Below are 17,082 nucleotides of genomic sequence, written 5' to 3'. Positions count from 1 at the left end.
TTTTCTATCTTTTGTAACTTTGAAAAAAAAAATATGTACACCGGGGTTTGAACCCAGGGACTTGCACATGCCAACAGCACACTATACCACTGGTCTACAATTCCAGTCATTGTGAATATTCCCCCCTACCACCAGAGAAGCAGCATGATATTCTCTCTCTTTTTTTTTTTTTTTTTAGGTGGTAGTGCTGGGGATTAAACCCAGGGCATTATGCATGTAAGGCGAGCACTCTACCAACTGAGCTATATCCCCAGCCTGCGTGATATTCTTATTAATTGACTAGACAAACATACTTTCCCCCCTAAAATGTTAGCTGCAGTACTTGTTACATTTTTATTGAAAATTTCATACAGTGAATTATACAGATATTAATTGTATGTCAATGAATTCTTGATAAATCAGTCTACCTATGTAACCACCAGTGTTATTAAGCTGTATTAATATTTTCATTACACAAGAAAATTCCCAACCAGTTTTCCCACCCACATTGGATTGTCCCACAATAAGCATTGCTTACTGTTGTTATATATTAGTTTTGCACTTTCCTAGAAATTCATGTAATGGGATCATGCATTTTTGGAGTCTGATTTTAAACACTGCAACATTTATTATGAGATTTTATCTATGTATTGTCAGTAGTTTATTCTCTCACTATTATATTCCATGGAATAAATGTAATATACTTTGTTTTCAGTTCTCCTTTTGGTAGGTGCGGGCTGTTTCTATCTTTATAAATGAAGTTGTTAGGAACATTTGTCTATGAAAGTATGATAAGCATGTGTTGCGTACTTTTCGTTGTGCTTATTGGCTATTCACATTTCCTTTTGTGAAGTTTTTAGCCATTTTTAAAAATTGCATAATTTGCCTTTTATTACTGAGTTTTGAACTCAAATGTATTAAATTCTGGATTATAGTCTCTTGCCATTTATATGTGTTCTGAATGTTTATGGTGTGTTGAGAACACCAATTTTTTGGATGAAGTCTACCCTATCAGTTTTTTTCCTTTAGATAGGAAGTATCTGCCTGTATCATGATTATAAATATATTATTCTAAGTTTTCTTGTAGAAGCTTTGATTTAAGTCTGTGAGTCATCTCATTTCTTCATTGTGTTGTGTAATTGATTTTGGGATTCATTATTTGTGCCATACGTTTTATTCACATTTCAGTGTAGTTGCTGAATACTTTCCTTTTCCCTCTGGAATTACATTGGCATATTTGTCAAAAAACCTGTTAACTGTGAATATTGTCTATTTCTGAACCTCCTAGAAAAGATGCTGTTGCTGGACAAAGCTGTGAGTGGTGACCTCTGAGGTCGTGAGACCCCTGTATTGGTCCCTGTAGATGAGGAGGACAAGCCAGGTAAAGTGGTATATGCCTGTAATTCAGCAACTTGGGAAGCTGAGCAGGAGGATCATAAGTTTGAGGCCATCCTTAGCAATTTAGCAAGATCCTGTCTCAAAATGTAAAATAAAATGAAATAAAAGAACTGGGGATGTAGCTCAGAGGTTAAGTGCCCCTGGGCTCAATCCCCAAAACAAAAACAACCATACAGAGAGAACAAGGAGGACAAATGGTAGGTATCTTTCTTTGAACCAAATATCTACTCTTCTATTCGTTTGATTACCATAGCCTTATATAATAAGTGAAATCAAGAAGAATCTTCTCTATTTATTTTTATTTTTAATATTATTTTGATTATTTTAGATACTTTATGCTTTTAAATAAATTTTGGAATCAATTTAGCAAGTCTTTCAAAAAGTAGTCTGTGAGAGCCAGGCATAGTGGTACATGTCTGTAATCCTGGATGCTTGGGAGGCTAAGGCAGTATTGCAAGTTCAAAGTCAGCCTCAGCAATTTAGCAAGGCCCTAGACCTAAGCAACCCAGCCTGATCCTGTCTCTAAATAATATATTAAAAAGAACTGGGTCTGTGGCTCAGTGATTAAGCACCGCTGGATTCAATCCCCTGTACACACACCCCTCTTCCAAAAAAGACCCAGTGTCTCTGTAAAGAGGTCTGGGGTGGAGTTTTATTGAAACAATGTACCCACTTCAGTAAAATTAACATCTTAATGTTGAGTCTTCTAGTTGATAAATATGGTGTATGTATCTCCATTTGTTTTTAAAATTTTAAGCAGTGTGTTTTAGTTTTCAGTATGTATTTGAAGGAGGGGAATATAAGGGATTTAACCCAGGGGCAGTTTTTCACTGAACTTAGCCCTTTTTATTTTTTATTTTGAGACAGTACCTCAATAAGTTGCTTAGGGCCTCCCTAAATTGCTGAGGCTGGCCTTGAACTTTTGATCCTTCTGTCTCAGCCTCCCAAATCGCTGGGATTACAGGCATGTGCCTCTGTGCTCAGCTTTAGTATACATTTCTTGAATATAATTTTTAAAGTTTTTTTCTAGGTATTTAATGTTTTCTAGTACTATTGTATGTTTTTTCATTCTCTGTTCCTAGAATATGAAAGCACAATTAATTTTTTGACTATTGACCTCATTTCCTATCATTTATTTAATTTTGTTCTTTCCAATTTTAATTTGCCTTTTCTTTTTCTTGCTTTATTTTAAAGGCTTTGATCTCCAATATAATAATATAATGTTTAATTGATGTGGTAAGAAGACATTTTCATCTTTTTCCAGTTTTAGAGGGGCAATGTTTTACCATTAAGTATTGTGTTAGTTGGAAATTTTTTAGGTGCCCACGATTAAAGAAGTTACCTCTTATTTCTAACTTGCTAAAATATTTTTTGTTTTTTTGTTTTGTTTTTTGAGATGCCAAGGATTGAACCAGAGTTTTACACATGCTAAGCTAGCACTCTAACCCTGAATTACATCTCCAGCCCCCTGCCGAAGTGTTTATTATTAAGAGTTATTCAATTTAGTGAAAAACTTTTTAAATTTAAGCTTTATCATACCCCCCCTTCTGTTAATATGGTGAATTACATGAATTAAGTTTTCTGTGTTCTTGAGAGATATTATTAGTCTGTAATTTTCTTTTTAATGACTTTGGCAGGTTTTGTATCAGGGTTATTACGACCTCATGAATTGTATTGGGAAATCTTCTCCTCCACCTCTTTTAAAAGCATTTGGGTATGATCCTGGTTTTGTATCTTTCATAAAATTTAATAAAATTCATCTGCGAAACCATTTGGGTCTGGAGTTTTCTCTCTGGAGAGGCTTTAAAAATTTTACTATTTAAGCTAGGCATGGTAGCACATGCTATAATCCTAGCTACTTGGGAGGCTGAGGCAGGAGGATTACAAGTTTGAGGCCAACATGGTAAATTAGTGAGTCCCAGTCTCAAAGTAAAAAGTAAAAAAAAGGGCCAGGGGTGTAGCTCAGTGGTAGAACTCCCCTGGTACAATCCTCAGTATGAAAATAAAAAACAAAACCCAAAAAGTTATTTAAATGTATATGAGAAGATTTTTATAACAATTTCAATTTAATAAGTATATAGCTATTAAAGTTTTTTATTTTGTATTGTGTTGTAGTGGCAATTTGGGTCCTTCAAATGTATTATATTTATATTTATATTCTCCTTTTAACTTTTTGTTTTGTTTTGGGTTTTTTTTTTTGTTTTTGTTTTTGTGTTTGTTTGGTACTGGGAATTGAACCGAGGGTGCTTAACCACTGAGCCATATCCTTAGACCTGTATTATTATTTATTTTTTTAATTAATTAATTTATTTATTTTTGGTACTGGAGATTGAACTCAAGGGTACTTGACCACTGAGCCACATCCCTAGCCCTATTTTAATATTTTATTTAGAGACAGGGTCTCACTGAGTCGCTTAGTGTCTTGCCATTGCTGAGGCTGGCTTTGAACTCGCTATCCTCCCACCTTAGCCTCCCTAGCCACTGGGATTACAATTGTGCACCACCATGCCAGGCTTATTCTTTATTTTAAGACAGAGTTTTGTGAAGTTGTTCAGGGTCTCGCTAAGTTGCTGAGGCTGGCTCTGAACTTAGGATTCTCCTGCCTCAGTCTCCCCAGCCACTGGATTAGAGGCATGTGCCATTGTGTCTGGCCTGGCTATCTTTGTATTCAAATTGCTCAAGATTGGGGAAAGGCTCTTTAGCTGACTTTTGATATATCTCTATTTATTTCCAGGTTCATTTTGTATTTTCTGTGACCGGTCCTAGAATCAGCCATTTTTTCCAGGGATTAGTGTTTCCTTTTAGTTGAAGAATAGTTATTTAGAAGCCCAAGGTTTAAATATTAATATTTTACATCTATATTTATGTATTTTGATGACCATAGGTTCTCCAGAGTTTGTTCTAGATTTCTCTGTGTATTTTAATTCCCTTTTCTAATGTAAGAAAACTGATTTGAGGTTGTTTTTGTTGTTTTAATTTCAACACTTTGAAAAATATTTTCCCTTTGTCCTCTGTTTTTCACTGTTTATGGTGTGAAAAGCCTGTCGTTATTTATATCGTTGCTCCCAGTTATATAATATCCTTTTTTTTCTTTTATTTGACTATTTTCAAGATTTTGTCTTTGACACTGTTTATCAGCACTTCTTCGGGGGAGGTGGTTACTGGGATTGGCACTCAAACACTGAGCCACATCCCCAGACTTTTTTGTGATATATATATATATCATATATATATATATATATATATATATATATAAATTTAGTTATACATGGACACAGTATCTTTATTTTGTTTATTTTTATGTGTTGCTGAGGATCAAACCCAGTGCCTCATATGTGCAAGGCAAGCACTCTGTTATTGAGCCACAACCCCAGCCCTTGTGTTTTATTTTGAGACAGGGTATCACTGAGTTGTTTAGGGCCTTGCTGAGTTGCTGAGGCTAACTTTGAACTTTCAATCCTCCTGCCTCAGCCTCCCAAGCCTATGGGATCATAGGCATGTGCTACCATGCCCACCGTTTTTTAGTATTTTTTATGATGTTGGAACTGGTATTTTCTTTGTATTTAATTTGCCTGGGTTTGCTGATCTTAGATCAGTAAAGTAAGCCAATGGTTTTCATTAAATTTGGGAAGTATTTGGGCACTATTTTAATAACTTTTTTGGTATTCCATTTCATTCTTGTCTCTCCTTGACTCAGTTACACATTTGATTATCAGAGATTGGACTGAGACTTATTTTTTCTTCTTCCTTTCCTCTCTTTCAATTTATATCATTTTGACTGATCTTTTCTCAAATTCATTGTTCTTTTTTTTTTTTTTAAATCTGTAGTTTAAAATCAGTGGCACTCAACCACTGAGTCACATCCCCAGCCCTATTTTATATTTTATTTAGAGACAGGGTCTCACTGAGTTGCTTAGCACCTCCGCCTCCCAAGCTGCTAGGAATACAGGTGTGTGCCACCATGCCTGGCTTATTGTCCTTTCTTCTGCCAACTCCAGTTTGCTTTTAAAGCCCATCCAGTGAATTATAAATTTTAAGTAATGTACTTTTAATCCTAGAATTTGTATTTGCTTCATTTTATGTTTTCATTTTTCTGCTAAAAATTGTCTTCTTTACCCATTACGATTATGTTTTTTAAGTCATCAAACATTTATTATAACTTCTTGTAGAGCCTTTAACTGCTAATTCTCACAACTGGGTCATCTCTGTCATTTTTAATTCCTTATTCTCTTGACTATAGTTTCCATTCACCTGCTTCTTCACAAGTCTAGTAATTTTTTGTGATATAGTAGATATTATAAATGATATGTTGCAAAATCTCTGTCTTATTTTATCTTCCTCTGATTCAGTTAGTAACTGATCACTGTAACCTTGTGGAGGCTTGGTTTTATATTTGATAAGGTCAGGGGTATTTTGGTTTTACCCATACTACTAAAGCAGATCCCTTAGTCCTAAAATATACTATTTAATCTCGATTTATAGTCTTTCTGAGTTTTGATAGAAAGTTTGAAATATTTATTATGTGCCTCTAACTTGGTAGGAATTCTAAACTCTGTATCTCCTCATGGGCAGCAACAGGGAGTTTCTGCTCAGATCTAGTCAGCTTTTTCATTTCTGGTACCAAAAGACCTGACAAGAACAATTTTAGAGGAGCAAAAGTTTATTTGGTGATCACAGTTTCAGAGGTCTCAGTCCACAGATAGCTGACTCCATTGCTCTGGGCCTGAGATTACACACACACACACACACACACACACACACACACACACACACACACACTCTGCAAAGGCATGTCCCCCCAGGTCCTATTTGCTCCATCCACATCCTGCCTGCCTATATACAATTAGGTGGATTAACACACTGATTTAGATTAAGGCTCTTATAACCCAATCATTTCACCTCTAAATGGTCTTATATTATCTCATACATGAGTTTTTGAGGGATACCTCATATCTAAACCATAACAACTATGGATTCTAGGGAGGTAAATGTGTATTTTTTTGAGGCTTCCTTCTTCCCCTATGGTTCTCTTTCCTTTCTGAAATTTCTTTTCTCAATTGCCAGCCACTGTGTGGCAGCTCTGAACTTTGTCCTTTTGATACCTCAAGCCAGTAGACTGTGGCTTTTTAGTTGAATTTTAGTGGATTGGTAAATTCTTTCAGGGGAAAAGCACATCTCATCTACTGTGGTTCCTTTCAAGACCACTCTGTCCTTCCCCTAATTTCTCTGTACATTTTAATTCCATTCCCAGTGTGTTTACATTGTTTTAAAATATTTCCCATAGTTTATAATTATTATATGGGGAAAGTTAATCTAATATAAACATTTTTGCCAGGATTATAACCAGAACACTCTGTCTTAAAGTTTTATTTTATTCAGTACATATTGATTGTTTCACAAATGTCTTTTTAAAGCTGTAGGTTGCATTTAAAAATATGTATGCCTATACAGTAAATGTTTGTTGTATTAGCACTACAAAGAAAATACTGAACCTTGAGCCTAGAATATATTTATATCAATAGTCCCTATTTATACACTAATTTCAGATGCTCAATTTTTAAAATGTGTTTTGAAGTAATTTCAACTTATATAAGAATAAAACAAATGGATAAATTTTTAAAGTTTAATTTGCTTAAAAAGAAAACTAATTTTATTATATTGATGAGAGCTATATATATCCAGTAATTTTTGTTTTTCTCTTCTCCTTTCTTAAGTGGGGATTGAACCCAGGGGCAGGGTCTTGCAAGTTTATAAGGGTATTGCTAAACTGCTGAGGCTGTCCTCCAACTCAAAATCCTTCTTTCTCAGACTCCCAAGTCACTGGGATTACAGACAGATGCCACCACACTTGGCTAATTTTTCTCCATTAAAAATAATTATTTTGTCTTCCTATTCTCTTTCCATAGAATGATAAATGAATTTTTTTAAGTATGTATGTGTCCAGGGTGATATAATGAAGTGAGTAAATAAATGGCAGAAGATGTCACAAGTCTTCCTGATAGAAGAATGCTGATGAATAATGTAGAAGGAAGGAGACATTTTAAAATTTACCACTAGAACACCACAGTAAAAATTACCATAGGCAAGATCCACCAGTGAATACTAGAATGATCAGGCAAAAGTTGATGTAGAAACAGAATATTTGCATAAGCTCAAAATATTTCTCCTGATATATTTAGTAATTTCTGCAAGATAAACATTAAGTTTACAATGGATACTCTTTGCAGACATGACCACAGCCAAGTAATCCCTTAATTTCAACATAAACATTTATACTACTGTTTTTCTAAGACAGTTCTCAGGACCAGCAGCATTAATATCAACTGGGGACCTGTTACAAATGCAAATTCTCAGAAGCTCTGGAGAGGGGACTTAGCAATCTGTATTTCAGTAAGTCCTCCATGTGATTCTGATGTACATGGAAGCTTGAGAACCATGATTTATACTATCAGTAAAAAACTGAAGATTGAAAGGAAACCTAATATATTTGGCTAGTTATTAATAATGAGTTTTCCAGCAGCTTGGAGGTTGAGACAGGAGACTCTCAAGTTCAAAGCCAGCCTCAGCAAAAGTGAGGCGCTAAGCAACTCAGCGAGACCCTGTCTCTCAATAAAATACAAAATAGGGCTGGGGATGTGGTTCAGTTGCTGAGTGTACCTGAGTTCAATTCCTGTGCCAATAATAATAATAATAATAATAATAATTGCTTGCCATAAATATGACGGAAGTATAACCAATAATTTTAATCTATTTCCTATAGTTCATTCTATTTTATCTCATAGGGCTACCAGGTACTATGAGATACTATTATTGAATCTAGAATCTCTTTTAATTTTATTTTTCTGAATATTTCCAAAAAATTTGATCAGTTGTTCTGAATAAGAAACGAATCCTGTTGCCCCTTTCAGGATTTTTGTTTGTTTGTTTGTTTGTAGTGCTAGGGATCAAACACATCCTTTCAGGTCTGGACCCTTTTGAAAGTTTATCTTAGACCAGTTATTGTTATTTTAAACAGAACTAAGTTCTTAAATTTTGCGTTTAAAAGATGCTATGTAACCATTATCACCACCTTCCATACCCAAAGTGAAGCCACTGCCACTCACATACTTATTTATGGGTACATTGTTGACTTTTATGGGGTCTCACTTTGTGTCTTTCTTTAGCTTGTCCTTCAACTCCCATAAGTCTGGAATTTACAAATAAATAAAATCTATTGGTGTGTTGATTTTGAGAAATAGAGCAGAATTTGACAACTATATATGGTAATATTTCAATATTTCAAAAACTGAACTTTTCTAAAAAATTTTCTTTATAGACTTATAACAGCTGTGCCAGACTCTGCTTAAACCAAGAAACAGTATGTTTAGCAAATACTGCTATGAAGACTGAAAATTGTGTGGCCAAAGTAAGTAATAATACTCACTGATACTTATTATACCATGTCATAACAATACCATGTCTATAGGCATCTTAACTCAGCATGACTAGTAAAGATTAATATAGGCTTATATATTTAAAATAAGAATACAAATAAACATCATTTTAGCCAGAGGAGATTGTAGATTGGCTTTTCCACCTCTTTTTTTTTTAATACCTTTATTTATTTATTTATTTATTTTTTAGTTGTAGTTGGACACAATACCTTTATTTTATTTATTTTTATGTGGTGCTGAGGATCAAACTTAGTGCCTTGCACGTGCTAGGCAAGCACTCTACCACTGAGCCACAACCCAGCCCATCCACCTCTTTAATTGCAACAGAATCTTTTATGTATTTTGCTCACACTTTAGATTGATTCACATTTTGCTTGACACTAGTTATAGATTATCAGAGATCAGTAAGATTTGTATAAGATAGTTATTTGTATAAGATAATAATTATAAGATATAATTATTTTTATAAATTAAGTTCCTTCATGATTTTTAAATGCAATTAAGTATAGAGTACCAAATATATATATAGGACATCATTGTTAAGAATGTGAAATATGTGATAGAAAAAACAATTGTTATGTCACTACTTTTAAATATTGAGTTACTAATGTTAGAAACACTGCTTTTAATGATCTTGATCTGAGTGGACAAGTGGATTTAGTCATGCATATGGGCTACCTCTTTCATGTATAAATATGTGCCATAGCTATAGTCTAGATACAAAAATAATCTTAACTGTTAAGAGATCTGAAGCTTTCCCTGTCTGCCTTGGCTCACATTTTCCACGTATCTCTAATTACCCTGGATCTTTGACTTAAACCCAAATGTCAAGTATTTTGTTTTTCCTGGGAATAATTAATATTCAGAATAGTCTCTGTTTCTAGACTTGTATTTTACAAAAATAATGCCTTGCAACCACTTAGGAATTTGTTGTTGCTGCAACTATCCAAAGTTTATTTGGATACATGCAGACCCTCAATTACTTACTTTTACTGTTAGAGACAGAACTGATGTCAGCTTTGCTACAAAATCCAAGGATAGCTGCCTTAATCCTTTCAGACTGCTATAACAAAAACACCATAAACTTGGGTGGCTTTTAAACAACAGTAATTTATTTCTTACAATTCTAGAGGCTAGGAAGTCAAATATCAAGGTAACAGTAGATTTGATGTCTCGTGAGGGTTCATTCTACTTCATAGATGGAATTTTTTTGCTGTATCCTCACATAATGGAAGGGATTAAGTGAACTCTGGGGTATGTGTAACTCTCACTCTCTCTCTGTTCTCTTTCTTTTGTGCTCTCTCTCTGCCCCTTAAGCCAAAGGCTCTATTCTCATGAATTTGGGGATGGTACAAAATTCAGACCAGCCATGTGCAGTGGTGCATGCCTATAGTCCCAGAGGCTCTGGAGGCTGAGACAGGAAGGTTGCAAGTTCAAAACCAGGCTCAGCAACTTAGTGAGGTCCTAAGCAACTCAGTGAGAGACTGTCTCTAAATAAAGTACAAAAATGAACTGGGGATGTGGCTCAGTGGTCGAGTGTCCCTGAGTTCAATCCCTGCCTAGTATCCCCCCACCCAGACCCCCCCCCAAAAAAAACCCCACAACATTCAGACCATAGTAATGGCAATATTTTTTATTAGTTTTATTTTTTTTAAACATGCATTCATTTTTGAGCCTATTTTATTAACTGAAAATATATCATACAAAACATAACCATTGGAATAACTCTTAAGAAATGCAAAATATTTATTATTATAGTTATAAAAGAGTTCATCAGTTAAATGCTTAAATTCAACTGTCTTAATAATTTGCTATTATAAATTGCATATATTTATTTTTTCAGTCATTCACAACTAGCAAGTGCTAATTGACCCTGTTTTTTATTCAGCATTTGAGTATGTAGGGGTACAATTATTTGGGCCTTTAAAAGATAATCTTTCTCCTATGTTGCCATACTGCTCTCACTTTCACCACAAGATGGCTAAACAAGGCAAAGTCTTAGTATGAACACCAACCCATGGACAGAGTGACAATTTTAATGACTTTCATTGAGAGCTGGCCAACTGAGCATCTGTTCCTTTTGTTTTCCTCATACTTTGTAAGCCAGGATTTCTTAGGCTACGTAGTTATGTTGGTGTGTATCTGTATTATGAGTCATTTTTTGGTTTTTCACACCCTCTACTTCAGTGTTGCATAGCTAGAAATCTTTTGGCATCTGACAATAATGGCATAATTTATTCCATGTTCTTAGATAAGGAAGTTTGCTCATTGCTGCTCATTAGTCTGTTTTACTTGCTTCCAGAGAAGTGACCTTCTCATCCTCTTCTTGCTTATTTTAACATTACTCTGACACCAATTTTCTTTCATTTTCTCTTTAAATGCTCTAATTCAATAATTTCTCTAATTTCATATTGTCAATCATCTAACTTCCTGGTTCTTTCTGTTGGCCCACGTCCTGTCTTCTGGTTCATTGCTTTGTATTTGAGCCAAATAATCACTTGATCAATGGTAAATAAAAACGTGTAGCTGAAAAAAATGTGTTCATCACAACAGCCTTCAATGAAGTTTTTCCTTTTATTTTACATACGTTATATACTATTTCTGTTGACCTCATTTATTGCTTGACTTTTGAAAGAGATGACTTGCCATTATTTTTGTAGGTCTGCAAGCTTGTCCCTATTTTCTATTCTTCACCTTTTACCCTTAACTGAATATTTTCATCTGCTACATTTTGATATGGCTGCAGATTTCTTTTTGTTAGTTTTGTTTTTTAACTCGGTACAAGTGTCTGTTGTTGATTCAGATTGTGCTCCAATGTGTCTGAATGTCTAGCCATTTCCACGTGATACAATGATACCAACCCTTTTGTCCAGAAGTTCAAAACAACTGAATTCTAATGTGCATATCAACTTTTTTTAAAAAAATATTTTTATTTTTTAGTTGTAGATGGACACAATGTCTTTATTTTATTTTTTATGTGGTGTTGAGGATCGAACCCAGGGCCTTGCACGTGCTAGGTGAACACTCTAGCCACACTAGAGTCACAACCCTAGCCCATAACTTTTTTTTTTTTCCTAGCCCATAACTTTTAAAAAATAAAAGCTATTTTAAAGATAAAAACTAATACCAAACCCCCCTCCCCCCCTCAAAAAAAGGGGAAACAATTCTGATCAGAGTGATTTTGATTTGGGTAGAAATTCTAATTAATAGTCCAAAACTTTATTATTGAGTGTTGTTTATGTGAGTTTTAGAGACAACTTCAATGCCAGTTATTTCCTCAAAAGCAGAAAGCTTATGTTCAGATCCCCATTAGGATATTTTATATAACTCTTCTTTGCCAGAAATCTTAGTCACACTATAGCTCTATAAAGTGGGTACCTACTACTTCTCTTTAGAGTATAAGACAACATCTGTAAGACAAACTAAGCCACCCTAGGCTGACAGTGATCTTCTAAATCTTTAATTTGAAGAGGTCTTGGAAAACATTTAAAAATAAAAATGGGGAGGTCATTTTATCAATGTAACAATTCAGCTAATATTTAGAGACACTGAAATGTCTTTTAAATTTTTTTCAAAAACCTTTCTCCTGATTATAACCCTGTAGTTTATGAGATTTGTGTTTGGGACATGGTGAGTTCTATATTTACTGTAGTTTTAAATGAATTGTCATTATTGTCTGTCAGCTTAGTCTTTAAAATCCATAATCACATTGTACCTGATTCTCAACCTGCATGATATTTTTCATTATTAAAGAAAACTAACTGGAAAACTGGAACATTAATTGTTTATGTTATCTCTTTACTGGATTTATTGAAATACTATTGAAATTTTTGGTTATAGGTTACTCTTGAGGGTTTACCCTTATACATACCCACACATATATCACAAACACATAAAAAATTAGTTGTTTGAATTCATCTACTTTGATTCTTGGCCCAGATAGAAGTTTTGTCTCTCTATATTTTGAAAATAAGCCTTTGTAGTCCCATGTAAATGTTCTATATTTTTTTGTTGTTTGTTGTTGTTGTTTTACTTGAGACTAATAATCTGTTTGAAACTGAGACTGAAAAATGTGATGTTCCTTTCTACTCACTCCAGATTTTGATAGAAGACTTGTTTTATTTATTTCCAAAATTATATCCGCAGGAAACAAGCTGTTTAAATTCAGATTATGCTGAAGCAAAATGGTCCTGGTATGAGAAGCAACGTGCTGTTTTACGAGCACAGAGTCCCTTTTCTCATAACTGATTGATAGTAAATATTTTCCTGAAGAATTATTGCCAACCATGAACAGTGCAACTGTTTCACTTTTTTTTGTGCTACTTGCTGTACCAGCCATTGTCGGTAATTAAGATCTACAATTCACAATGCAGACGTTTGCACTTCCTCTGGGTCTGTGCTATTTATAAGGCATTTCAGCTGTTCAGAGTTTCTTTTGAGTTTTAAACTACATGTTAACAGGCTTCTTTAATATACTGTTCCACAAGTAGCATGTCAGATGGTCTGTTCTTCGCACAGGCGACTCGGTTAGGTCTACACATTAGCTTTGCAGGGGATCGCAGTAAGATTTAACTGTATCATAGAGGCTGACATGGTTGGGAAAGCTCTGGAGTGCAATATGTTACATATTAGGCATATTGCTGTTTTAAAAAGATGAGAATGAAGTTTGGGAATAAATTTTTTTTTCTTTGGTGTTCAAATGTTTATATGAATTTAATGTGTTAATTGATTTACAGAGGTTTGAGAAATATTTAACAAAGTGATTTCCCAAGGTCATTTTGAGTTAATAAGAGAAGCAAGGACTATCTTCATATGGACAAGAGTATGTGTTTGTCGGATTAAGGATGTAAAAATATACTTCCTTCTACATGGGCATGATATTTAAGACATGGGGTACCAAAATGGATCAGCAGATTGACTGCACATTTGTTGTGTAATCAGCTTTGGAACCCTAAGTAGCATATGCCATTGTTAAGGAAACTGTAAACAGGGATCCTGGTTTGTGTTAAAATTGGAATAATTCAAGCTATTTTCAACCCAGAAGAGAGTTAATTAAAAAACAAGTCTAGACCTCAGCCCAGAATCTTAATGAATTATACCCTAGATTCAGAGTAACTGCTTGCAAAGCCTCCTTGCTACTGGCACTTATTGTAAACATACAAGAAAAAGAGACAAGAAACTGAAAGCCATTAACAAATATGTTTAAAACTTTGCCCAACTGGAGATTGACTATTTTTAAGCCTGAGGTCCAGCTGCATTGATTAAGCACATTGCTCCTGAGCTTCTTCCAGCTTAGCAGATCAGTACAGAAAGGCAGGTCACAGGTTTCATTTCTGACTCTAGATGGTCTTTGAATATAGACAGAGCTTTTAACAGAGCCATCACTAGGAAGTTTTATTTGACAAAACCTAAAACTTCCTGCAGTTTTTTGAAACTGTAGTGTTCCTATAAACTTCTCTTTCTTAGTGAACTCTTTATGAACCTTTTTTTTTTTTTTTTTTTTTTTAAGAAAGCAGCAGCAGTTCAGCTGTTGGGAACCCCTGATCTATTTGACTGAGGCACTTTAAGATGCTAGAATCTACATTTCTGTCTAGCCAGGGAGCTAATAAGATCGAGTTTGTCTTTGTGGATTGATCTAGATTAGTGTGACATAAACCCAGTGTCTTCCTCGGTGTAAAAGGAAAGGTTAAGGGGGAAAAGGGGGAAAGAAGAAAGTTCTTCATCAAGAATTGACTGCAGTATTGCCTGCTGATGCATGTCGGATCACCCGCACAGAGAGATCACATGGCTTCTCCAAAAGTCAAACGATCAATTCGCCTCGTTTTGGCTCTGTACTTAATGCACAAACAGTGCGATCTGCGGGGCTGTAATTGCATTGTTAAGGCCAAGGAACAAGCCTGTGCCTTTTCAGCAGACAGCTGGCAGGGAGAGAGGCATGTTGTTAGGAAAGAGAGAGGCAAGGCAAATAAAATTACTGCTAACGCTCAGAGATCGGCAGGAGTCCTACTTGCCTAATCTTACCGGTGGGAGCAAGCGGCTGTTGTAATCCAATTATAGCAGCATAAGCAATTTGTTAGACACTCCGCATAATGTAACAATTTCCCAATAAACTCTGACTTGTAATAACGTCGGCAAGAGTCCGCATAAATCTGCCCGAATGGTGGGGGCTGGAGCATTCGGCTGGGGGCTTGTAATTGGCGCCATCAGCACGTTTTGCGGAGTGCAGTATGGTGCAGTCTTTTAGTGCAGGAATTTTAAGGAGAAAAGCATGGCACATGTTTCTTAGAGAAAGAAAAGTGGCCATTAAAAGGGGAGCAGCTAGAAGGGCATACTCTTCCCCTTCCATTACCTAGGAATCTTAATGTAGAAACAACACAGGAGGAAGCCATGTTTTCTTCTAATACTAAAGAGGGGAAGGGGGGAGTGTGGGGATTAGTTAAATTCCTTTATTTAAAAGGCATCGGTTTCTATTATTTATATTCTTTCTCTCCAACCTACTAAAAAGCTGTTCAGGAATCATTTACCCAGTATTTTTCTGAAACGTTCTCAGCCAAACCTAGAAATGCCAAAATTTAATGTATTTCTTCTGAAGTTTAATATTTTTTATAACATGAAGTATATATTTTCTTCATGTCTAGGACAAATCTTTTAAAGATATTTTCTCATTGAATATTTAACCTTGCTGTTGAGTTCTGCTTTAAGAAAGCATCACTTAACTAAAAGGTTTTAAACCCAGCTTGTTTGCTTAGCTGGCTCTTCTGTGGTGCTTATTTTCAATTCTGAATTATTCTGAATATCTGTGATACAAAATTATGGAATCAATCTTGTTGAAAACTTACACTGTAAAGAATAAAATCTTATTTTAAAAAATATACCTGTATGATCGTTATAGAAATAATTTTGATTGCTAAGTAGTAATATTTCTGTATTTTAAAAATATTTGTTATATGGCAAATGAAAGCCATTCTTGTTAACTGATTAGTGTTTACACAGAATGGAGTTTGTTATATATACAAGTATAGAAGTGAAGAGTACTTATAGATTTGAACTAATAGTTAGATTTTCCTTCTACTAAATATGAATCAGATACTGCTTACTTTCTTACTCTGACCCAACCCTTCATTGCTGTATAATTTGGGTCAAAACCAAGCTTCTGATATAAGAACAGAATTCTTCAAAATATCCTGTTGCTGTGGGTATTATCACAATAAATATTTACTTTCAGTATAAACACTTCCTTCTATTGAAGCAAATGCTGCCTTGTTTGACTAGAGCTACATCAATAAACTGCAGTGCCTCTAATAAAGCCACTCAGTGTCTAGGTTTAACTAATGGCTGATTTTCATGGGTTTGACAGTGAGCTGTGTGCGTTATTTTCTCCTGATATTGTAAAAATAATGAGAGCAAATTAGAACAATCAGTTTACACAGATAGCTCCTGATTGGAGGCGATGGGCAATATGGCAGCAGGTAATCCATCTTCAGGCTCCTGTCACATTAACTTCAGCAGTGTGAAAAGATCAGGTGGGGTAAGCAGGGATCCTGCCCAATCGGAGCACTGAAATTAATGAGAAGAGCATTGTTCTGTGATCAACCTTTTAATTAGCAAGACTAGAAATGGAGGGCATGATGGAGGGCACAATGAAGGCAGCACCACAGCTGCACAGTGCCAGGCACAATTTCTGAAAAGGGAAAGTAAAAAGCTGTGGGTTTTATGTTGCCCTTTTCTTGCTGTATTTTGTCATTGTGTTTCCATTCTAGAGCTGCTTTACAGACTTTTAGAAACATTACCACCTTTTCCAAAGTAATGTTACAAATATGGCTGATGTATTAATAATCTATAGACTAGACTTCTGTCAGGGATCATTTAGGATTTTGATTACCAGCACTTTTTGGCATTGTACTCTGGGTTTTGCATTTTGAGTTTTTAAAATTAGGAAATCTTAGGAATTAAATTTATAAAGTTCTGCCTTGTCAGCCTCCCCCTACTTTATCCCTCCAAAGTAGAGTTTTCCTTGCAAGTAGCATAAGGGTTTTCTGGTCTGGAGCCCCCTCTGTCACTTTGAGTTATTTAAAAGATGAGCAAAATCCAGGCAGTAAGTTATGGCATAGTTAAATTGTGTTCTTTTCCTGATTTTGTTTATTTGGAAATTTGCTGTTTTTATATTTTGTATTCCATTGACTTCTCAGTATTGGGGCTGTGCTATTTCAATTTATGTAATTGAGAATTGAATATCAATCCAATGTGATATTTATAGGAGAAAGGAAAAAAA

At 34.9% G+C, this 17,082-nt stretch overlaps 1 protein-coding gene across 19 annotated transcripts in view; it reads left to right on the top strand.

The window, feature by feature from the left end:
* Btrc (beta-transducin repeat containing E3 ubiquitin protein ligase) overlaps positions 1 to 17,082 on the top strand; it is a 209,015-nt gene that overhangs the window by 136,857 nt on the left and 55,076 nt on the right. For 10 of the 19 annotated variants that reach the window (XM_078023298.1, XM_005333662.4, XM_005333661.5 and 7 more), the window contains one exon: positions 8,693 to 8,782. The exons of 3 other annotated variants lie outside the window; for them this stretch is intronic. In XM_078023298.1, coding sequence (XP_077879424.1) covers positions 8,693 to 8,782 — 90 coding nt within the window. Of the gene's footprint in view, positions 1 to 1,267; positions 1,361 to 7,668; positions 7,768 to 8,692; positions 8,783 to 17,082 lie in introns of all 19 variants that reach the window. 6 more of the 19 variants (XM_078023016.1, XM_078022853.1, XM_078022905.1 and 3 more) reach the window with 2 other exon arrangements.

The sequence above is a fragment of the Ictidomys tridecemlineatus genome, chromosome 1, assembly GCF_052094955.1.
Source record: "Ictidomys tridecemlineatus isolate mIctTri1 chromosome 1, mIctTri1.hap1, whole genome shotgun sequence".
In the NCBI taxonomy this organism is placed as follows: domain Eukaryota; kingdom Metazoa; phylum Chordata; class Mammalia; order Rodentia; family Sciuridae; genus Ictidomys; species Ictidomys tridecemlineatus.
Note: the sequence above shows the minus strand (reverse complement) of the source record. Positions and strands in the feature narration are given on the sequence as shown.